This window comes from Rousettus aegyptiacus, unplaced genomic scaffold (assembly GCF_014176215.1).
Source record: "Rousettus aegyptiacus isolate mRouAeg1 unplaced genomic scaffold, mRouAeg1.p scaffold_m13_p_11, whole genome shotgun sequence".
Lineage (NCBI taxonomy): Eukaryota > Metazoa > Chordata > Mammalia > Chiroptera > Pteropodidae > Rousettus > Rousettus aegyptiacus.
The window spans coordinates 58,847,063-58,871,914 of NW_023416286.1; the positions used below are offsets into that span (position 1 = coordinate 58,847,063).

A 24,852-nucleotide genomic window follows, 5' to 3' on the forward strand; every position below is an offset into this window, starting at 1 on the left:
CAAAACCACACATACTCTTATATGACGCAGAATTCCTTGGTATTTATGTTGAAAACTTCTGTCCATACAAAGACCAGCAAAGGGATGTTTATAGCAGCTTTATTCATAATTGTCAAAACTTGGAAGCAATCAAGATATGCTTCAGTAGTTGAACGGATAAACCCAGATAATGAAGTATCATTCAGCATTAAAAAGAAACGAGCTATTAAGTAATGAAAAGACAAGGAAGAGCGAGCCTTAAAGGCACATTACTAAGTGAGAGAAACCAATATGAAAAGGCTACTTACTGTATGATTTCAACTACATGACATTCTGGAAAAGGCAAAACTAGGAAGACAGTGAAAAGATCAGTGGTTGACAGGAGGGGGAGACATGAATAAGTGGAACACAGGATTTTTAGGCAGTGAAAATGCCCTTTGCGATACCACAGTGATGGATACATGCTATTTAAAAGTTGTCCAAATCCATAGGACATATAACACCGAGGGTAAACTCTAAGGTAACTATGGACTTCTGGTACTATGCTGTGTCAGTGTTGGTTCATCAGCTGTAGCAAATGTCCCACCCTGGTGCAGGATGTTGATAATAGGGGAGGCTGTGCATGTGTAGGGTCAGGTGGTATACGGGAAATCTCCCTATCTTCCTCTCAGTTTTGTTATAAAACCTAAAATTACTTTAACGTTTTCTTTAAAAAAAAAGCCACATGAGAACTAGCAGTGTAGCCAAGATGGTTTAAATCCACTAAAGCCTTTACTACCCAGTGATTACAAATAAAAACTGAAAAGAAAATAGAAAAACAACTGTCGGAGAACTCTGAAAACTAAGGGAGGCAGATTGGGGAAGAGAGTCAAACACACCTGGACAGAAGACCCATATAGAGGTGAGTTTCTTGGCTTTCCCCTTTTTCTCTATAGCCTTATGCTGACAGTAGGCACTCACTGGTATGCGTACAGCCAAAACTCTGGGAGAAATTTCATCTTTCTAACCAGAAGATCAGGGTAAAGCAGTCCCTGTGAGCTGGAGTGTGTGTAGGTGTGAATCCTCCTTTTTCCTTTTCTTTCACAGCTCACCCAGAGTGGGTTCCTACGAAAGCTGGTGTGGTGGGCAGTGCCAACAGCTAAAATTTCATTAGAAATCTTTTTACCTATAGTATATAGGAAAAGGGCTTCTTAAGGTCTAAAGAGGATAGAAGAAATTTCCAGTGTTTTTCCTTCTCTTTTTTTTCTCTGCCCTCCTTTGCCAGAAAGATGAGCCCAATGGCGAGAACCATGTGGCAGTGCAGAAGGCTATCAACGAACTTTACCTAATTAACATTTATGGAACACTCTACCCCACAAAAGCAGAATACATATTCTTCTCAAGTGCACCTGGAATATTCACTACGACACACCATATTTTTTGCTATAAATAAAAATTGTGACAAATGTAAAATAACTGAAATGATACAAAATATATTTTTGGAAACAAAATTTTTAAATGTATGAAACACTTAAGTAGGTATTTCTTAAAAGAAGATACCCAAATAGTTATGAAGTATATGAAAAGGTGCTTAACATCATTATACACCAGGGAAACAAAAACTAAAATCACAATGAGGTACTACTAGAATGTCATCAGAATAGCTCAGATTTTAAAAACTGACAATATCGAATGTTGGCCAGGATGTGGAACAACTGGAACTCGTACTGGTGAAGAATAAACTGGTACAACTATTTGGGAAAACTATTCGGCAGTATTTTCTAATGCTGAACATATGCATTTGTGACCCAAGAATTTTACTCTGAGGTATACAGCAAGAGAAAGTGTATATATAAAAGATAGGTACTAGAATGTACATAGCAGCATTATACTAATAACCTCCATCCAGAAAGTATCCAAATGCCCATCAACAAAACAAATAATAAAATCACAGTATATTTGCACAAGGAGATGACTGCGCCTCAATGAAGAATTAACAACTGCTCAAGCGACATGGATGAATCTCTCCAAAGACAGAGTCGAAGGACAGAAGCCAGAAGCTCAATTATAGGTAAAACTAATCTGTATTGGTCTTTGAGCATGGGAAGTGTCAGGGATAGAACATGGGGGAATATGTTGTGTTGCTTGAAATTTGTCCGTCCTACATCTTCATCTGGGATTTGATTACATAGTGTATGCACGTCCAATAAAAAATAAATTGAAACAGAAAAAAAAATCAATAAATAATTATCTAAAAGATTTCCTCATTAAAATAGTCCTAAAATAATCTTCAAGACAAAAAGTGAGTGAGCATGTGTGTTGGTTATGGGGTTTATGTCACATAAGGGCATGATTAAATCGATTGCCAGTTTCTCAAACACCGCTAATCAATTTTAAAGTTCTATACAAGTCCTATGATGTTTAATTTATATTCAAAACTGGTTTAACATTGAAAATGTAAGAAATATTAATACTGAAGTACATATTATTGGAAAGAATGATAATTTAGAACATTGTCTTCACTATCAGATTTATAAATTGCATCTATCTGAACACAATTCTTTTCAGGCATATCAAGATACTATAGTACTTCAAATATCCATGTTAAAAAGAAAATAACAAAATATAATGATGATTATATTTGATCTGGCTTTTTATTTATTAGAAATAGAGATTACCCATGCAAGTACTGCATTATTTGTAAGGAAGTGTTTGCAACTAGAAGCTTAAAACCTTGTCATTTATGAACTAACTGCAAATATTCTCTCAATAAACCAGTTGTCTCTTATTTTTTTTTAAGTACAACATCCAGAATAATGCAGAAAAAAGCAGCTACTGATATTTGAAACTTTAATGTGTAGCTAAATTTCATTCTGCATTTTAATGTACATTATTCGGTCACCAAAAATATATCATTTTAAAATCTGTAAACAAAGTACAATTTTTCTTAATAATTTAAACAGCAGGGAATATTCAAGTTTGGACACATTTATGAGAAACACACGGGTTTAATTTATCAAAGGGAAAATAGGTGTTCAGATATAAAATATGCATTTTAACTTTAGTGAGAGTTGAAATTTGAAACCTGTACATTAAGAAATAGGTCTATTATGCTTGAGAAGATTAAAGTGAGTTAATTGCTCAGGAATTTGCAAGTTATTTGCACTGCTAGCTAAATTCATATCTGGATTATAGGATATGCTTCTCAGCATTCCCTCATTTCTGAAATCTTGGCAAAAAATATTTATGAATTAAAATTCATATGTATCTGGTATGTACTTAAAGTTCAATTATGAATACTTTTTTTAAAGCAACTTCTGAATAAAGATTTAAAGATGGATCAAAACTATAAAGAGCTAAGACTTTTTAGGAACTTTTAAAATTAACAAAGAGTATTTGTCCGAGGAGACTTTTCAACTCAGATAGTAAGATCTTAAAATATTTCTTATTTCCTAATCACTAAACAGCAGCAAATAAAACTTAAAAAAAAAAAACAACCCTAAAAATACTGAATCTCTATCAGCTTTCTAGAAAGCTCAGGTTATCACACCAATAGAATTAGCATTTTTTTTCCCCCCAGCAATAAAGAGCTTGGGGAGATGAACACATCAATTACACATGACATACTGTAACTGGTTGGTTCAACTGGCATAAAATTAATTGGTGATATTTACTAAAAAGATTGTTTCATTTGAACCAGGAGAAGTAACAAGGGGCAGATGGAAAAGACAAAACAAATGCATGATGAAGAAAGGAGCTGGAAACTGTCATTATTGGCAGACATTATGGTGCCCAATAACAGCCAATGGAGAACGATGAGCTACAGATACTCTGACAGGATTCTAGCCAACACAGAAGTAAAAAAAGTTAGAAAAGTAACAGAAAATCATGGTGGGAGCAAGGAAGGATGGGTGGAAAGCAAAAAGTCTTCAACAGTTTCTAGTTGTACTTAGGATTGGGATAAGAAGCTGTAACAAGTCTAGTAGAGTAGTGATTATAGGGGATGAGCAGATCAAGAATTCACCGGATGTCTTGAAAATCTTGAAATTCTGTCCCTTCATTTTCATTCCCACTACAAAACCCTTTCATTTCCAAAATAATTCATACCTGAGCTATGCAACAGTTTTCTAGCTTTTACATAGTCCTCTCCCCATTTCTCTAACCCGCCACCTCATAAAAATATGTGGCTCTACAATGACTAGATCAAAGCTATCCCTATGTTAACAGCCAAGGGCAACCACAATTTAGTCATTGGGTAAAATCAAAATGGAATGAAATACAAGGGGGAGAGAAGTAGATTTGGATTTAGAGGATCTGGAAGTAAGTCCCAGCTCTGCTCCCTTGCCTTTATCATGTGATCTTTCTGAGCATCAGTTTCCTTCTTTGCAAAACAGAAATATTAGTGATACCTAGGTATTGAGGAAGATAATGGTGATGACTTTACTAATAATAGCTAGCTAGCATCAGCAGAGGGTTTAATAGGTGCCAGACACTATGCTAAGCAGCTTACATGAATTATCCATTAAAGTATATAGATACTGTAAAATACTACAGAAATGCTAATTATTCTTTCTAAGTTCTCTCAAACCATGTTAGTCAGTTCTAGAATCTTAATTGTGGTGATATATTGGTAAAAGAGTATGAACATTTTTATTTAATATCTTATCCCCTATCTCTGTCTTTCATTCTCAAGGATAGCCAACTCTAAGCATCTAGCCTGAAGACCATTAATCCTTGTTAATGAGAAACACAGGACAGATACTATTCTAATTACAGGCTGACAATTTACCATATTCTTTAAACAGAAGTATCTTTCTTTATCCCATTCATATGCCCTCACGCCAAATGTTGTTAAGTCACTAGATATGAACCATTGCTCTGAAGCCCTAGTAAGACAACATTGGATTAAAAAAAATACTCTTAACAGAACCAGGAGTCCTGAAATAAGGTCTTGTTTCTGCCTTAAGCCAGCTGCTGTGTTACCTTTGAAGTTACATAGGGATCTCAGGAAGGCAAGGCCAATGCATGTTTTCTATATACCTGTTTATCTCCTGTGCTGGGATCAATTCTTGAAACTTACAGGCATACAAAAGAGAATAAGTTGATGAAGTGATGATCTTCAAAGGACAGTTTTCCCATAGTGAAAATGCCACAGAAACAATGCAAACATATCTATGGTGGCCTGGCTGAAAAAGCATTTTTGGATATAAACTGTCTATGGTGTTTTATTTTGGACTATCATGCCTTGCATTAGATGCAAAAATGCGCAAACTGCTTAGCGGTTTATAGGGTCTCCAGAAATTTGGGAGAAAAATGGCCAAAATATAGAATGTTATGATCTGAAGGAACCTTTATTTATAAATTCAACATTTGCTGGGTGCTCTCTATAAGCCAGGTGCTGGATGCCAAAATTGAAGCAAAGTACCACCAAATACATGGACATACTTTTTTTTTTTTTTTAACATAAATTAGATGGTATATGCAATCTACTTTTTTGAATATACACTGTGGGTAGAGTGAAGGGGGAGTAGGCAGGGCAGACTATTATTATAAGTAGTTGCAAAGGGTGTGTGTGTGTGTGTGTGTGTGTGTGTGTGTGTAGATTTTCTGCTAAAACTAAACTTTAATTATATATTTGTAATAAAACTAAATGTGATCTTCAAAGTGCAGTTAGTCATATGTGGACAGGAACAGTAAAATGACACAGCACAGATAAACTGTGAGGGCAGATGGTAGGTGCTTGCATAAATTTGCCACCTTTTAAGAGTTAAGATACATTCATCTACTTATCACTTTGAAAAAATATTTTTTAAAGACCTTCGCAGAGAAATCTAAGGGATCAATAGTACTCTTTTATCAAGATAGTTTCTAAACTATCAACATTGACCTAAAAATATTTCATTTTTCCAGATAACTATTGCTGCATAAAAAAACTACCCCCAAACTTAAAGATTTAACCATTTTGATCTATTTGTGATAGGTGTGGGTCAGGAATTTGGGCAGAGTTCAGTTAAGTGATTCCTTTGCTCCCAGTGGCACTTACTGGGCTCACTCAGTCGTGTTCAGCTACAGTTGGGTTGGACTGGGCGGGGGTCAAAGATGGCTTTACCACAGGCCTGGCGGGCACTGCTGGCAGGGTGGCTCCCTCCCCTTCTCCATATAGTCTCGGGGTCTCTCTTCATGTGTTGTCTAGCAGGACCGCTAGACTTCTTACATGGCAGCTCAGGGCTCCAGGAGACCACAGTGGAAGGTGCTTAGTCCTGTTAAGAAACTAGGCCCAAATCTGGCTTAGCATTGCCTCTGCCATACTTTATCGATCAAAGTAGCCACAGGCCAGTCCAGATCCAAGGGGAGGAGAAATAGATCATACTTCTCAGTGGGAATTATGTCAAAGAATCTGCAGCTGTCTTTATTCCAGCATGCTTAGCAAAAAAGATGTCATCTTTTAAAAACTGAACAAAATTTCCAGTTCATTAAAAATTGCTGACCTAAATTAACAAATGCTGTGAGTCATGTGTGGACAGAAACAGTAAAATGACACAGGACATAAACTGTGAGGGCAGATGGTAGGTACTTGGATCAATTTGCCACATTTTAAGAGTTAAATACAATTATTCATTGACTTATCACTTGCTTTTAATAAATATTTTTAAAAATGTTAGTATTCTGGATAATTATTGCTACATAAAAAACATCTTAGCTACCTTCACTGGGCTAACCTATTGTTTTCTCAACTTTTCATAAATCAGTTTATTTTTCTAATGCTTTCTAAAATAATTCTGCTAAAGCAATTCTATAACTAAATACAAAAACAAATAGAAAATAAGATTTCATTTCCAAGGATGATCTAAATGTATTAAATATAACAAAATATATACAGATATTCCTCAACTTATTCCAGATAAACCCAGCATAAGTTAAAAATATCCTAAGTCAAAAATACGTTTAAGACATTTAACCTACCAAATATCACAGCTCAGACTAGCCTACCTTAAATGTGCTCAGAACACTTACATTAGCTTACAGTTGGGCAAAATCATCTACTACAATGAATACACTGAAGATTATGGACTGTTTACTCTTGTAAATACATGGTTGATTGGGAGCTGTGGCCTGCTGTCCACGCCCAAATCACAAGAGAATATTGTACCATATATTGCTAGTCTGGGAAAAGATCAAAATTCAAAATTCAAAGTACAGTTTCTACTGAATGCACATATCGGTTTTGTACCATCATATAGTGGAAAAATCTGATGTCGAACCACTATAAATCAGGGATCTTTTGTACATGATTTTTGGCATTAGTCTTACGGACAAATTTTTTACTTTCTATGATGAGTTAGAATGCATGAAAAATTCCTTCGAAAAGACAGCCCGTTAAAAGCAATGTTTTTGGTGAAAAGATATTTTGAAACTTAAGCAATCAAAAACTTTTTTAAAAACCTCTTTCTCTACATATATGAACATAACAAATACTACATATAATTGCTGTAATTCAGTACTTGATTTGATTGTGCATACTGATGCTGCTACAGATCAATACTGTCAAATATATATTCATTTATAGTACATTGTGGCATACCAGGAGGACAAAGATAGTATCTTGTACTTATTTTGCATAATGCCTAGGGCGATGTTATGTAAATGAAGTGGCTTAAACCTGAGTATTTGATGTTGACAGTGATGACTTTCATACAGTGACAGATAAAACTTCTGGAATCAATTTACTGAAAAGCTCTGTCAACACATTATTATATTTATCCACAAAGACTGTTAAAATTAACTTCACCCCATGCAGTTTTTAGTATTTATATAAAGGTCTATTATCATCTTTCATTAAATGTTATTTGATAGTTACTATTATATGCCTGATTGTTTTGTATTTTTTACATTTAAAATATATGTATTAAAAATCACAGTTATTTATGAGCCACAAAAACATACTGTCACCATTTATAGCCAACACAGTCTCCAGGGGAAGGCAAGGACGCAAAGCGCTCAGTGTCTACGCTCTAAGTTCTATTCTGTAACATACTCTACTAGCACTTCAGACATCAAGGATTTTAGAGTTATCACGTAAAGAAACACTTTACATTGATTTCCTTATTAGCTATTACATTACACCTATATTACAGATGAGAAAATTGAGATGCAGATGTTAACTTGCCCCTAAATACATAACTAATAAGTGTAGGAGTTCAGCTTTAATGAAATCAACACTTATTGTCTTCATAGACAAGAACGGATTAGTATGCACAATCAAATACTGAATTATTGCAATATATAGTATTTGTTATGCTCACTGAAAAGCTAAGGATGTATGTATTTAGAACAAAATTCTCCATCCAAAATAAAAGAAAAACACTCTAAGATTTCATTTATGGAGAGTTGTAAAGATACCTTGTAAAGAAGAAAATACTAATATGTACTGAATTATTAATATGATGTAGGATTTCCACACATGAATTATTAATTTTTAAGGGGCTGCTCCTAGGAAAATGAGAAATAACACTCCTAAATGTTTTAAGTAAAGGTTTACAATGTTTCTCTTGGGTAATTTTACTAATTGATTTTAAGATATCTATAATTATGGTCATCTTCATTTATTTTTACTATCTTAAAGGGAGAGCTGAATCAATATTATCCTGCAGAGACGCAGCAAACCTCTTAAAAAAGATCAGTTTCCAAAAACTTCCTCAGCAACCTGTTGTAGTGATGGAGAATTTTTACACTCACATTCTAGTCTGAGCCCTACTATGAGAGCCCCTTTCTCTGTTCTAAGTTTTCACAAGGTGGGGGCTATCCTGCCTAATTAGAATGAAAAAAATTACAGAAGTGTGTCCTCATATTTCTTTTCTAATTCCTTTTTTCTTTTTTTTAAACCTGGGTGGCCCCTTCCAGAGGCTCTTCACACCACTCTGCTTTGAACCAAGCTGTCCAAATGCCATTTTATCAAATTTTCTCAGAGGGAACAAGATTCTGTTGCAATAGGCTTCAGAAGTATGGGTCAAATAAAATGTTTCGATCTTTAGTTTTGAGAAGTGTTGCAATTATCTTCCCAAATTTATGCCCAGGCTCAGGAAACTGCACTTTTAAAATAGCTAAGTAGCTAGCAATTTCCCTCCCTGCCTCTTCTGTGGGAGGTCCCTGCCTAATCAGAACAAACAAAATTACAGAAGTATGCCTTCGCATTTGTAATATGCACAACAAATAGTAATAAATGCTTCCTCAAAAGATACACTTTTTTAAATCTTTTTTTCCATGTTATCTTTCTCTGTTAAGGGGTAGCATTACTAACTCATGTTGAAGAGTATTTCATTTTCACAGCACTTACATAGCACTGATGAAAACTGGAAAAGCAGAAAGAGAAAAGTTGTTCAAAATATTAAAGAGAGTTCAATTTACTTTGCTTAGAGTTAAATGTTTTAGGACAGCAGTTTTCAAATTGTGTGTAATAATCAATGGATCAAGAGGAGTATTTAAAAATGAAATAAATAGAAAAAATAAAAATAGTATAATACAAGCAACATAACAAGTGTAACTGTTTCACGGAACTTTGTTTCAGTTATATGTATTTATGCTTGTGTATGCACTGTGTCACAATGTAAAATGTGTTTGCTACTGAGGGCCATGACTAAGGAAATGCGAAAGCCAGTGCTGAGTGAATGTACAGAAGTAGACAGAGATGTGTTATTATGTCAATATTTTTAGAGATAACAAACAATTTAAAAAACTGTAAAACAATCATAAAAGAAACTTAAGAAGACATAAATAAATGGAAAGCTATTCTGTGCTCATGGATTGGAAGAATATTGTTAATATGTCCAGACTACACAGAGCAACCTACAGATTTAGTGCAATCCCTTTTAAAATTCCATTGGTATCTCCCACAGAAATAGAACAAAGAATCCTAAAATATGTGTGGAACTAGAAAAGACCCAAAATAGCCAAAGTAATCTTGTGAAAGAACAAAGCTGGAGGAATCACACTCCTTGATTTCAAACTATATTACAAAGCTATAATAATCAAAACAGTATGATGTTGACATAAAAAAAAAGACCCAAATATAAGTGGAACAGAACAGAGAACCAAGAAGTAAGTCCATGAATATATATCAACTTATTTATGAAAAAGGTGCCAAGAATATACAATGGAGAAATGACAGTCTCTTCAGTAAATGGTGCTGGGAACACTAGATAGCCATTGCAAAAGAATGAAACCAGATCACAATCTTAACACCATACACAAAAATCAACTTAAATGGGTTAAAAACTTGAATGTTGAAACCTGAAATCATAAAACTCCTAGAAGAAGATACATGGGTTAAGCTCCTTGACATCAGTCTTCGCAATGATTTTTTGGATTTGGAAATAAAAGCAAAGGCAACAAAAGCAAAAGTAAACAAGTGGAATTACATTGGCCTGTAAAACAGAAGAAAATTCTGTCATGTGCAACAACATGGACGGACCCTGAGGGCATTATGCTATGTGAAATAAGTCAGATAGAGAAAGACACATACTGTCTGATCTCACGTATGTGTGGAATCTGAAGGAAAAAAAAGAAAAAAAGAACTCATACAGGACAGACTGGTGGTTGCCAGAGGCGAGGCCAGGGTGGGGTGAGGTCTCAGCCTGAGGAAGAAGGAACCGCTGAAGTTGGTCAAAAGTACCAACATCCAGTTATAAGATAAATAATTACTGGGGATATAATATGTACCATGGTGACGACAGTTAAAATACTGCATTGTATAACTGAAAGTTGCTAAGATAGTAAATCATAAAAGTTCTCATCACAAGAAAAAAAAATTGTAACTATGTGTGATGATGGATATTAACTAAACTTATTTTGGTAATCATTTTGCAATATATACATATATAAAATCATTATGTTTCATGAGAAATAACACTCCTAAATGTTTTAAATAAAGGTTTACAATGTTACTCTTGGATAGGTTTACTAAGTGAAAAAACCTCAAACTAATACCATGTTATATGCCAATTATATCTTAATACAAATAAATAAATTTTAAAAACCTATAAAAATGATAAATCATTGTATTTCTCCCTAAAAATATCAATTTTGGTATGTTTTCAAATCTTAAAACTTATTTAGCACAGAGAAAACAAAAACATCAAAACACATTGGGGGATCACTTGATGGTTTGTATAAATGTCTTACTTAAAAAAATTTAAAATTAAAAAAAAACATATTAGAGAAAACGAAAACAAAAACCACCTATCCCATTCTGCCAGTGATTACATTTCAGCATTCTGAGTAAAAAAGAATATGTAATTTACAAGTGTACTTAATTTATAAGCTATAATCTATTTTAAGTAGCTTATTCAGATAATTTTCAGCCATGTGTGAGAAATACATTTCCAACATTAAGTAACTAAACGCATCAAACTTCCAAAGACTTCCAACTGTTGCTTTCTTGCTAGACCTCCCAAACCATGACTTCAATATAATATGCTGTTAATATTTGATTCAGATACTCGGTAACCTTATTTTGACTCATTGCTTAAAAGAACTTATTTTGTAGCAGTGACCCTTAATTTAAACTGAAGTTTATTAAAAACCAGGGTAATATAGGTGTTTCTTATTAGAGTTTTTCCATAAGAAAAGGCAAAACAGCTGGACTATTAAATCTGTTATTTTCAAAGAGGTTTCAATCTTTTAAAAATAGAAAGTTAAATCTATTTAAATAGTATGTTTAGTATGTACCATCTTAAAATCTTAGCAACTAGAAATAAGCTATTTTTAAATATTTTGACTACCTTAAACTTTACCAATATATTTAAAGTTTTCTTATACACATTACTAAAATGCAGATGTCTAATAGCACAGCATTACCATGATTGGTATTATTCTACTAAAAGCCTCAGTTTTATCTGGTAAAGCATAAAGGTATGCTTAAGAAACTTTTCTGTTAGGCAAAGAAAAAATTTAATATAATAAACAATAACCATCAAAGCAACAAATAAAAAGGCAAATATATATGGCACATATCTGCACACCATTAAAACTTCATGATACATTTCTTACAGAAATACTGTCTCTACATTTTTACTTTTGTAAGTATTCTATGTCTACCAGTTTGATCTCCTTTGAAAGTATACTCATATACACACTTAGATTTTTCAAAAAAAAAAAATGAGAATTAAAGATCTTACAACTTTTTATACATACTATAGGCCAGAAAAATATAAGCATGTAAGAAAACAGTAGGTAAGAATAGATGGAGAGAAACATGTAACAAGGCAAAGTTGAAACAGAAGCAAAGGAAACCCTAGAGTGGGATCACACATCTTTCCCCAGGGGTTTAGGTTCTGAAGACAATGGCTGAGAAAAACTGTGTAAAATAAACATTATCTTTAAAAAAAATTCCTTAAATTAAGTATGCTATACATGGTTTTATATAAAGATCATTCCTTAGAAATTTGTATAAATGTATAATCTATGCATTTTAATATACCATAATTTCATAAAAGATAGCATGTAGAGATTACTCAAGTAACACAAAGGAAGATTCCAACTTTGTTGGCACTTCCATTGGTTGTATAATCTAGAGACATTTTATGAGTTTCTGTACCTTCTCTCTAATGTTTACCCGCTAATTAATTATCTAACTTTTACCTAAAGGAGAGCTAGAAAGTCAACATCATGCAATTGCATGGTGGTCTGAATATTTTTCATTCAGTGGTCAGTCATATCATCTTGCAAATACCCATTTGTTGTTGTCAGAGGATTGATTTATCAATATGCAGGGACAGTTGATGCCTTTTATCTGTGTGCAGTAGAATAGTAGGCTGGCTATTTAAATTACTTTTGCCCTCTCTCCCTTAAAAAAATCATTACAACGATTCCTTCGATTATAGATTTTATTGATACAATTACCAAATCTTATCAAGATTTGCAGATCACAGGCTGCTGATTCTTTAAGATTCATATTAAACTTTACCTCTTCCCTCACTGAGCCAACTAGATGGAAGTACGCACAGAATGTTAGAGCTAAAGGGAAGATCATCTACTCCATCTGCAAAGTAAACAAAAAATTCCAATCTTGGGATGGCTAAAAGAAAACTACACTGTAATTTTCTAGTTTTACAATGCAGCATAAACATGTTTCCCTTTCAGAAAAAAAATCTCTGGGCTATAAAAAGTGACTCATAGTTATTACACTCTGTACCTTGGAGGCCTAGATTTTTATTACAATTTTGGTTACTGGAGGTGTCAATATGGGGAAGAAGGTGTTAGCAAAGGAAAGAACGGTGGCAAAATCCAAAAGTTTCACTTACTTGGGACAAATATCATTTGACAGTTTCCCTGGTTTTGGCTCATAGCATCAATCTATTAAGGGTCAAGATTTATGTGTAGCAATTGGCAATGTGCCTCTATTTTAGAGTAAGTTTTTATATGGCTACTTATCGTGAGGGGAAAAAGTGCAAATCATTTGTGTCATTAAAAGTGATCACTTAAATGATACAGAAATATTAATTATAATATTAATAGTAACTTATTTACTTTAGGTAGTACAAATCAACCACTCTTTTCCCATTCCTTTTCCCAATCTTAAAATGCCCCATACTTTTTAGCCTACTCCAAAATATAAAGTCTCTATATATCTGACAACTCTCAAGTTCTATCCTTGGCCATGTTCATTTGTAATTTCTATTCCCAGCTGTATCCATTCATTTCTCTCTATATATACTCTACCCAAAAGATTTCATCAACTCTCCAAATCTGAACTACACAGATCATCCTGAGTCTTTATATTCATACATAAACTGACGTTTCAGGCTTTATTCAAATATTCTAATTTCTTATTAGTTGCATCTATCTGGATGGTTACCATCTGCAAAGCTAAAATAATTTCCCCCAGCTATTCCTCCATAATTCTATTCACTCATGTCAAAATGTCAAGGTTACAGGGAGGGACTCAGTTGATTAATTAATTCTTTACATTATTTAAGTCCATTCTTTTCTTTGTGCTCCTACAGACATCATGCTAATTCAGAATTTTTATACTTCATTAGAACTAGATTATCATAATATTTCACAACTATTCCTTCTGACATGGTCTATTGTCACTAAGCCATCTTTCATATCACCACCAGATTATTATTTCTATAACAATTTTGATCATGGTCCTAGATTACTAAGATCAAATCCAAAGTATTTAACCTTTAATTTAACTTTACGTGTTTTTGGTTTTATTCCCTCTCACACTTCTATATAAATTCCTGGTTTAGCCAATCTGGTCTATTTAACAGTTAATAAACATATTCTATGCATTTCCTATGTCATTTCTTATCAGGAACACATTGTACTCCTGATTTTTTGAGGTTCATATTAAACTTTACCTCTTCTCCCACTGCCCCATTCGTGAGATGGAGCTTTCATAGAACGTTAGAGCTAAAGAAAGATCATCTACTCCACCCACAAAATGAGCTTAAAAGGATCATCTACTCTAGGGGTCCTCAACCCCAGGGCTGTAGACTGGTATAGTCTGTGGCTTGTTAGGAACCGGGCCCCACAGCAGAAGGTGAGTAGAAGGTGAGTAATGGAAGCTTTACCTGTATTTGCAGCTGCTCCCCAGCACTAGCATCACTGCCTCAGCTCCACCTCAGAGGATCAGACATTAGATTCTCATCGAAGCACCGGTCTCTGGTACCAAAAAGTTTGGGGACCACTGATCTACTCCATTTAGATAATTAAAATGTTTGGGGAAACTGAAGCCAAAAGATAATAAAAATATTTCTTTTTCAATACTAGTTTTTTTCAACATATTTTTCTTGACTGTTTCCTATGTATCAGGAGCTATGCTAGCCACATGGGCTTAGAGTTAAATGAGAAAAACTGACCTCATGTAAATTATCCCACAAATAATTCAGCTTTCATGAGTGCTACAAGAAGAGGGAAGTAGGGTACCACTGAAGTGCCACTAAGGTACAGATGGTTGAAAGAAAAGGGTGAGGCATGAAGTTAACCTAGTGTGGGAAGATGGCAAGAAATTAATTCAGTCATGGATGAGGCTTCCCTGAAGGGTAAACTGTTTAAGTAGGGAGGGGCAAAAGAGTAGAAACAACTCTGTGAAAGGGTAGACCATTTCCATAGGTAGAAGGAAAACCCAGAGATAGGCGCTTTCAAGAGACTGAAAGGTCTGAGTGCTGGAATCTAAGATATGAGGAGACTTGCAAGAGGTGAGACTACAAAGGCAGGGAGTGACAAGAGCACGCTCTGACTGGGAAGGTCATGTTCAAGATTGCGGGGCTTTACCCTAAGAACAGGCCTTGGGTAGCATGTTCCAAAATACTTCAAGTCAGGACCATGGCTTACCCTGAGAGGGGTGAGAAAAGCAAGTATGAAATTGGAAAGAATTCTAGTTTTATTTCACTTGAAACATTTTCTGTATCCCTATCACTCTTCTCTGTGTGACCTCATTCAAAGTAAAGTTAAAGAAAGCATATGAATTTATTTATATACAGTCATTTTCAGTTGGTCCACTTGGCTTTGACACGAGGTTGTGTGTATATATATGTGTGTATGTCTGTGGTTGTGTGTATATATATATGTGTGTATGTCTGTGTACCTGTAACCACTTAAGGGAGTATGGGCCTGTTTGATTTTTAAGAGCAAAACATTCCATACAATAACGATCCAATGAAAAGCTCCAATTCAGTGTTTGCATTAATGTTAGAGTTGCAGTTAAATATTCATTTTCCTACCTGTTCCCATTAAATCATTAATAAAGTATTTTAAGAGAACACCAACAAAATTTTTTCAATTGCTTTCTATCTCATTTGTATATACTAGGTAATGAATCTCAAAATGCAATCATAAATTTATTTCCTCTAATATTACATTTATATTTATATTAAGGTTAAAATTTAAAGAGCATAGGGTGACTAAGTTATTACTAATAAAAGAAACGCTGGAATTATGGAGACATTTTTTGCTCAAGGTATTGCGTTGGGTACCTTAAAATATATTATCTCACTTAATCCTAGCAAAGACTGTAAGAGGTGCATGCTAAACTCTATTTCACAGATAAGGAAACTGAGACTTAGGGATGTAATCATTTTCCTAAAATAGATACACCTTGGACCTGCACTGTCCGATGCGGTGGTCTGCAGCCACATGGGGCTACTGAGCACTTACTATATGGCTAGTCTGAACTGGAATATGTTGTAAGTGTAAATTACACACTGGATTTTAAAATTTAGTACAGAAAAATAAAATATGTCAATAATTTTTGAATATTGATTATGTATTTTAGAGACGGTGTGTTAAATAAAATGCATTATTAAATGAGGCTGGAAAAGTAAAAAGCTACCAGAATCACAGACCTTAGAACTGCAGCAAAGGCCATGAAAATATCCACTTTAGTCCAGTTTAACAGAAGAAAAATATACAAAATTTTAGTTTAGCTACTACAGTGAATATTCAATGAGTTAAGTGGGAGGCATGGTGAGAGGACCTCCCTTTGATCTCATATATTGCATTAAAAATCTGGCTCAGGTAATAAGTTTTGAGTATCCCGAGTACACGTGATTTTGGTCCTTGCTCTTTCCCAATGAGAAGACTCAAAACGACTTGTAATGCGATTGTGTCTACAGTACATTTACAACTATCTTTCTGTAAATGTCTTGCAATTTAGGGCTGTAGGATAGAATTATGTAGCAAATACAAAATAATGCTAGATCAAAATTATTAGCAATTATTAACTAATTATAAGAACCAGACGAAACGGTAATGTGTAATTAATTAGAAAAATGTGCTAAAACTTTGAAGATGTTACATTTCTACTGCTTGAAGAAAAAAATACTCAATTTAAGAGAAAACAAATATTTTAAGCCATTTAAGCTACTAGTCACATTTCCAAAATGCATACTTTAGAGTTTATCTTAGTAAAGAACTTATCTGCATTAACTTTACATTAGATAACATACTTAAGTTACAGCTTTGAAGAAACTTCTGTTGTTTCCAGGAATGTCTCCCCCCTCCCTTTCATTTTTTGAGGGGGATAGTCTGCTAGATTAAAAAAGAAAAGTTAAATGGTATATTTGTGCTCCTATTTGCTAATATTCTCTCCACCCCACTGAGATGTTATGATGTCTTCAAATAATTTGATAATCTTTAAAGTTTTGTCTTAATTAAAGAGTTCATAAACGTCTTGTGAAACGCCTTGGCACCATTCAATCTTTCATGAGATGAGAAAGGTCTCTTTCCTCTCTATTGGACATTTTTCAGTACGTATATGTGTGAGCAATTTTTGCTGTCAAATATTGCAAAGGTAGATTTTTTTTTGTTCAGTCTGAAAACGTCTCCACTATACTTGCACAGCTGCCTTCTTTCCAACACAAACCTACCCACTCCTCATCGCTCCCCCCCCCCGCCCCCGCAAGTTTTAAACTTTGTTTCCTTTGGGGTACTGCACAAGCGCTACTAACATCCGAGAGACAAAGAGCTGTGCTGTTGGGTTCACGGGATGCCAAATTTGAGTTGTGAAACAAAGCACTCAATTTAGGATTCAAGATGATAATGGTGATGCTAGTAAAAAAATATATATATATGTACATATATATAGACATATATATGTACGAATATATATTACAAAGCATAAGACCCTAGAGCCATCTCCCTAGACAGCTCCTCTTGCCCACGGCCACCCCAGAGCACCGGGCTGGAAGACGTGGCCCCCGGACAGTGGCTGCTGGGTGAACCGCGAAACCCTCTGCTCGCGCCCCCGGTTCTCTTACCGCTTCACTCGGATGATCTGGTCCCGCATGGGCTTGATGTCCTGGAAGCTCTGCTGGTTAACGAGGCTGTAGACGAGGATGAAGCCCTGGCCGTTCTTGATGTACAGGTCCCGCATGGACGCGAACTGCTCCGTACCCGCTGTGTCCAGGATCTCCAGCACCGACGGCGACGAATCCACCTCGATCTCCTTGCGGTAGAAGTCCTCGATGGTGGGGTCGTATTTCTCGATGAAGGTGCCGGTCACGAACTGCACGGTCAGGGCGGATTTGCCGACCCCGCCCGAGCCCAGCACCACCACTTTGTACTCGCGCATCGTCCCTCCGCGGCCGCCGCCGCCGCCACCGCCCGCGACATAGACCTACGCCCGCGGCGCTGAGCCCCCGGACCCTTCCCCGGCAGCCGGCACAGCCGCCTTCCGCGGCTGCCCCCACCTCACAGCCGCCGCGGCCTCCCGGGCGCCGGCGGAGGCAGCAGCGGCCCTGGGCATGGGCCGATCCGGGCGGCAGTGCAGCCCCGCAGGCGCCGGCAGGCACTGAGGACTATAGGGAGTGGAAGCCTCCGGAGCCGCCCGAGCCCCGGGCCCGCAGTGCTGCCCGCCCGCCCCGCCCCTCGCGCCTCCACGCCCAGTTTCCCTCCTGCGGCCGCCGCCGCCGCTTTCCCTGGCGCCGTAGCGCGTGCCCGAGCCCGAGCGTGAGCCGCAGCGCTGTCGGGGGCGGGGCCCGGAGACTTGGGGCGGGGTCTTGGCAGCATAGCCCCGCCTCTGCTCCCTAGTAGCCTAGGCGACCGGCCGCGCGCGCTCCCGGGAGTCTCCGCGCGGCGCGGAAGCTTCTGCCTAGGTTTGGACGAATAACCTCCTTGGCCACCCAAAGACACGCCCCGTGGAACCCTAGCGCCTGCATAGTGAGAATGAGCAGTTTGTCCGCCTGAGCCAGGAACCGCGTTAACCTGAGACTCCCACGCTTAGAATTTGGCGGAGACAGAAACCAGAGCAATCACCAGCAATCTCTGAAGCGGGGAGTGAGAAGAAGATACAGCTAAGGTCCAAAAGGAGGCCTTGACATGAGGGTCTTGCCCGACACCACCCAGTCTGTCAGCATTCCTGAGAGCTTTGGTTTTATCTTGTATAAGCAGAACGAGAAGCTTTGCTTAAGGGGCCGAGCATAAACATAACGAAATAAATCTTTGTTTTAAGCGTCAGGACACCGCAGGCGGCAAAGGCCAGAGACCTTGGAAGCCGGGCCCACGCCCGGTAAAGTCGCCGAGAGTCCCTCCCACCTTCCCCCAGCCCCGCCCTTCTTCAGTGCCCAACTGTAGTCGAGCTCTTCCCACGCCCTGTCAGCTACGGGCGTTTGGAAAACCGGGAGAGCGGAGCCCTGAACAGCAGCAGAGGGCCCACGGACACCTCATAGCAACAGCCGGCTGGGGCACCTAGCAGGGAGCTGGGATTCACTCCAGCCTACCAGACCACATCTCTGGACCCCGTGGCACTATTCTCGGCAAATAGAGAGGCGTTTCGTATCACGTGACACCAATCCACCAGCCAGTGGGGAAAAACTCTGTTCGTAGGATTAGCCAATCCACTTTCCACTGTCTGGCCAGGCTGGGCGTTTGCTCCCGCTCCCGCTCCCGCTCCGCCAACCAATCGTAAGCGTGCTGATGAATAAAGGCTCGAGTTCAACCAACTAGAATTCGCGATTCCCTTGCCACCAAGGACAGGTAGTATGCAGACAGGGCCAGGCTGCTGGGGTTTGGGAGGGGTCAGAAATTGAGGAGCCAGTCGCTGCACCCTATTCTGGCAAAGGAACAAGATGTGTTTCAGGCCAGAGAGATGAATTCTGCTTTTAACTTCATCTCCGTGGCATTCTGTTTAAATGATGGGCATGCAAATAGTGCTAAGGGATGTGGGCCGAATCGTGGGATGAATCGAGAAAACAGGGACTGTTGTCTTTAGGGTGAGACATTTTCTGGTCTTTAAGGAGACACACTGCATCAATTGCACGAGTCTTCCGTGCGTGCCTCCTAAAACGTTTTTAACAACTCAGTTTTAAAACTTATTTTCTGTTTCTCTGTAGCATTAAATAGTCACACACTCCTACCCATAACATCACGTTTAGGAGAAGTTATATCCCCAGATATTTCCGAGTTATATTTTGTCATAACTGGTAGTTGGATTTACCTTCCTTAAACTATGTCCTTGAACTAGTCTACACCCATTCATTACTATCCCACATTTATAGGGAATGTTTCTATAGTTCTAATATTTAATCATGGCATACCCCTTCACCCTTTCTCTTCCCCACGAGATCATTATTTAGAGAGGATTTTGGTCTGAGTTCCTCAAAAAAGCAGGTGTTCTTTTACCATCTTTTTTGTCAATTATTAAACTAATACAAAGATGTGATCAGATTTTTCAGTGTCCTACAGCTCTGTCACTCCATGATATCAGAATGGATAACTTATATTTTCATTATCTTGCTATAGTATAACACACACCAAGTTCATGTTTAAAATAATGGAGGGCAAGTGTCCTGTCAAAATATGTAGTAAAATATAATTCAGTCATTTCTTGATTACATATCAAAATATGAGAAGTTATATCTGAGCTTTCATAATTAGCAGTGAAAAAGAGCTAAGAATCATAGGAATGTTTTAAGAGAATTGAAGCCAAAGAGGATCTGATATCTCATTCTAAACTAGTAATATGAATAAGCGAATTAAAATTAAGAGAGCTCACAGAGATATGAAGTGAAACTCCTTATCTGAGCTTTTTTGTCAGTGATGTTTTAAAAGGATGTTGTAGGTGAATACTGTGTTCACTTAGCTTTTTAGAAGTCACATTTTGTGTAAAACTTGTATGCTTACTTGTGGTTACTTTAGCTTAATGGCAACTATAGTTCTTTCAGAGGAAACAGACTCTTAAGATCCAAATAGTGTATTATGGTGATAAGAACTTCCTAGGCTTGTTGGGGGTTAAATAGAGTCAAGAAGCATCAAACTTTCTCTTGTAGATCATTACAACCTGTGTAGTACCTTGCATAACAGCGGAGCTGAAAAACCAGTCACTTTGCAAGGAATAAAGGTCCAGTGACTTTTCTTTTTAGAAATTTGCATTGGAGCCCAGAATTTAACCTTAAACAACTGTTTTCATTTCCTAGGTCCCTAGAAGTTGAGAAGCTCTGGATTGGAATGCATCTGATAGTACACACACACACACACACACACACACACACACACACACACTGAGTTGGTTTCCTAGTCACTCAATTTAGCATAATAGAGAGTAATAAAGCTTTTTGACATTTCTCAGGCTATGTTCTCTGACTTTTCATGAGTGCTGACTTTCTTCACATAAGAAGTGAAGAGACTGAGATCTTGGAGTATTTGTACCTAATTTATGTGTCTCATATTGACAGGCCTCAATTTTCATTTTCAATGGTGCCATAGAAGTAGATTTTAATGACTAAGAGGCAAAGGAAATATAAACAGAAACACATTTTCTCACATCTTGTTGGTACTTACTTGATTTCAAGCTGTATGTGAATTGCTGGTTGAAGGATTACCTGCTATAAGAAAGGATGTCAGGACATGCAGAAGATTTGGGTGGGAGCTGCAAGTTTGATTCCTCATGCCTTAATAATTCCAGCATGAATTATCTATTCTGAGAGTGATTTTAGAAATAAAAACTTATGTCTCCATTCATTTGTTTATGAGAAAGACAAAATAAACATGAGATAAAATGAAATTGAATTTTCCCCAAGAGCTGTAAATCTGTATGATAGTGAAAACTTAGCACTGGTCATGGACATTTCAAGGTCTCTTCAGCTGGGAGAAAACAAAAGAGAGAAAAACTTCATTTTTCCTCTCCCCACTGAATCTGAGAGTTATCTCACTTATGCCCAGATACCCTCAACTGTCACACTTGTGTTACCATGGAAACCTAGCTCCTTTCTTTGCTTCTCTGAAAAATGTTCATTTAGAAAAAGTGGAATGAAATACACTGTGTTCTGGGATATTCTGATGACAGCAAGAAGTTAGTATGCAAAGAATTTAATCTAAACAAGTTAGTAGAGGTTGTTTGTAATATAACCAGTGCTTCTTGTCTATAAAATCCTGATTCCTATTGCTTCCTATTAAAGTCTAAGTATCTCTGTTTAACCATAAAGGGAAAGGACAAGTCAAGTACATTTAGCACCTATGAAATGCTCCTGGCAATTATAAAGAGAGCAAAAGGCAAAAGACATCTTATTGGCCTCTTTTTTTTTTTTTCAAATATAAAACGTTTTTCCTCTATTAAGTTCAAAATGAGATCTAGACATCCTAAAAATGAAAAGTAGTTGGACTGATCTATAGGTGCAAACGTCCCTGGTTGTGTAGGAAAACCATGGGGGAGTCCCTCTGGGACTGAGGTACCTGGCAGTCAGTCCAAAATATACAGTGTCCCTGTGTGTGTCCAGGTGTGAGGGAGGGGGCAAGTTCAGAAACAGAAATATATATGAGGAGTGGACAGAAAAGGACAAAATAATTGTGTTTTTCTTTTGAAAATATGATATCTCAGCACTTTGGCAAAGAAAAAGAATTAAAATGCAGAAATTAAATGAGTAGTAAACGAGTCAATGAAAGAAACCCTTGGTTGAGAAAGTAAATGTTTCAATAGGCAATTTTAAGCAGAAAAAAAAAACTGCTGAAGGAAAAGGGTTAATGATTAAAATATCAGGAGAAAAAAAGGAAAGACTGAAGAAGCTTAAGAGCTTGAAGGGTCTGAGGAAAATAGAACATTAGTGTGGTTCATTTAATATAACAGAAGAGCAGGCACAATGTTGCTTGCATACCCAGCAGTTTCCTTTTATTTTGGGGGAAAAAAACGGGGGGATGAATCGGGATTGATCATTAATGGCAGTGCTTTCTCCTCTGCCCATGGTTAGTCCAAAATCAGGCACGTGATTCAATTCTTGCCATTGGAATGGGAAGAAGGCTGCTGGGACTGAAAGATTTCTGGGATTCCAACAAGAGTGAGTAGATATCCTCATTTTGATGTCACTTCCCTTGCTTTCTGCTTTATACTTTGAAATATGAAAATGTGGCCACCATCTTTGGGCTGTAATGCCTTATGGCTGAGGTTGAAAACCAATAAACTTTGGATGGCTAAGGAGAAGGCTAGGAAGAACCTACATCCTGGATGACAACACTGAACTATCAAAGCAATACTAGAAATGTCCACCTTTGGACTATAGCTAGGTAAATAGCTAGTGTCTTTTGGTTTAAGTCTGTTAGTTCAAGTCTGTTAGATTTTCTGCATCTTGCAGTCAAATACCTCCCAACTACAGAAAATGTGAGAGATTTGAGACAAAATGGGGTTTAAAAAAATTAGCAAGAATTTGCAAACACTTTTTATTCTATTAATATCCAGAGTGGTATTTCAAAGACATTATAATGTTCATTGAACACTTACTATGTATATTACTCTTAAGTTCTGAGGGTACAACAAAATACAATTTGCCAAAAGTGCTTCCATTCTAACGGTTTATTTAGACATTATAAACAGAAGAGACAGACATTAAGTAATTGATTACACATTTATATTACATAGTAACAGCTATAATTAATGCAGGAATTAATCAGGTTTCAGGGGTGTATAATAAAATAGAAATAAAATATTATGAAATATGTAACTAAATGACAATAAAATTACAAAAACATCAAGTACATGATAATATTAGCATTGTTTATATTGTAATGAGTTCCTATAGGTCAAGAGATACAGGGAGTAAGTGAGAGTAGGTTTAGTCAAGGAAAGCTGTCTGAAGGAAATTAGTATGGAGCCATGTTTTAAAGAAAGTGGCCAAAGAGTAGACTTAATGGGGCAGAAGGGAGTACTCCAGATGTAAGGAACCAAAAAAAGCAAAGGAAGAAAGCAGGAATAAAGTAAAAGTGAAATAAGGGAAATGCAGAATCACTTCATTCTTTGATTCCCTATAGCAATGCCTTCTAGGGAAAGTTATCAGGGGAAAAAAATCAGAAGCTAGAAATCTCAAAACAAGATTATAAAAGGTATAATAATATAGGGAAAATAATACAGAAGAGAAAGTAGAAAGAGTATAAGAGTACATTTGAAATTAAGGCATTATTCAAAATAATGAATAATTTATAATATGGGCATCATGAGAGAATTGTCATAAGAAGTAATTATGCACTGGAGGGCATCAAAAAAGGAATTTAAACTCACAAATAGAAGTAGGAAGAAAAATGAGGAGTAACAAAAATGAAGACAAGCAGGAAAACAATTTTTTGCTTATGGTTATTTTTCCATGGTAGCTGTTATTGATATTCATTATGTAAAAATGAATGGAATTTGACTGAAAAGAAAAATTTCAACAGACCAGTAACATATAAAGATAATCTTTTTGATAAATAATGCAATTTAAAATGTTTTCCCTAGGATATGTTTTTAAACCTTGTCAAAAAAATCTTTCCAGTAAAAAAAAAGCTATAAGAAATAAGTTATAAATTAGTGACACATTTTGGAAACAAAATAGATGTGTGAAAAGTAATAGTATTGCAACAATAATAAATATTTGTAATAAAAATCAGAACCTTGTTAAACATGTGGTTTCTGATCAAATGTAGTTGTAGTAATTTTTCTAATGCTATTTTCTGTCTAAATATAAGAATATTTTAAAATTAAGCTACAGTAGGCATGTGAACACATCTTGATATTATTAATAATAATGTAACTAATATTTCTAGCACTTTACCTTTCTCAAAGCCCTTTCCCACACATCTAAGAAGCTTTTTGTTTTTTAATAAAAAATATAAAATTAGGAGCAACTACATAAATATGTGATGTGAAGATGCTTAACTAGCATTATTACTATTCCTTTACAATCACTAGAGTATTAAGAGGGTAAAATACCCTCAAATGAAGGAAACTATGAAAAAACCTTAGTAATGAAGGTTTCTGTTGTTTTTTTTTTTTTAACTGTTTAGTAAAGGGACCCAGGGAATATGGTGATGGTTTAGGGCTTGGGCTATAAGCAGCCAACCATGCTGTGGGAAAATAAAATAGGAAAAGAACTGTTGAAAATCTTCTCGTGCTTTTCACTTACTATTGTCTTGGGAAAATCAGTGCCTGCC

At 36.5% G+C, this 24,852-nt stretch overlaps 1 protein-coding gene and 1 long non-coding RNA gene across 2 annotated transcripts in view; one reads left to right on the plus strand and one right to left on the minus strand.

The window, feature by feature from the left end:
* Window positions 1–18,258, minus strand: part of RAP2A (RAP2A, member of RAS oncogene family) — a 30,609-nt gene extending 12,351 nt beyond the window's left edge. Inside the window, exon 1 of the mRNA XM_016123198.2 lies at window positions 17,721–18,258. Within this exon, the coding sequence (XP_015978684.1) occupies window positions 17,721–18,034 (314 nt within the window). The 5' untranslated portion in view covers window positions 18,035–18,258. The remainder of the gene's footprint in view (window positions 1–17,720) is intronic.
* A 1,027-nt stretch (window positions 18,259–19,285) lies between these two features.
* Window positions 19,286–24,852, plus strand: part of LOC118609383 — a 41,085-nt gene continuing 35,518 nt past the window's right edge. The window contains exons 1-2 of the long non-coding RNA XR_004953385.1: window positions 19,286–19,437; window positions 22,644–22,730. This is a non-coding gene — a long non-coding RNA (uncharacterized LOC118609383). The remainder of the gene's footprint in view (window positions 19,438–22,643; window positions 22,731–24,852) is intronic.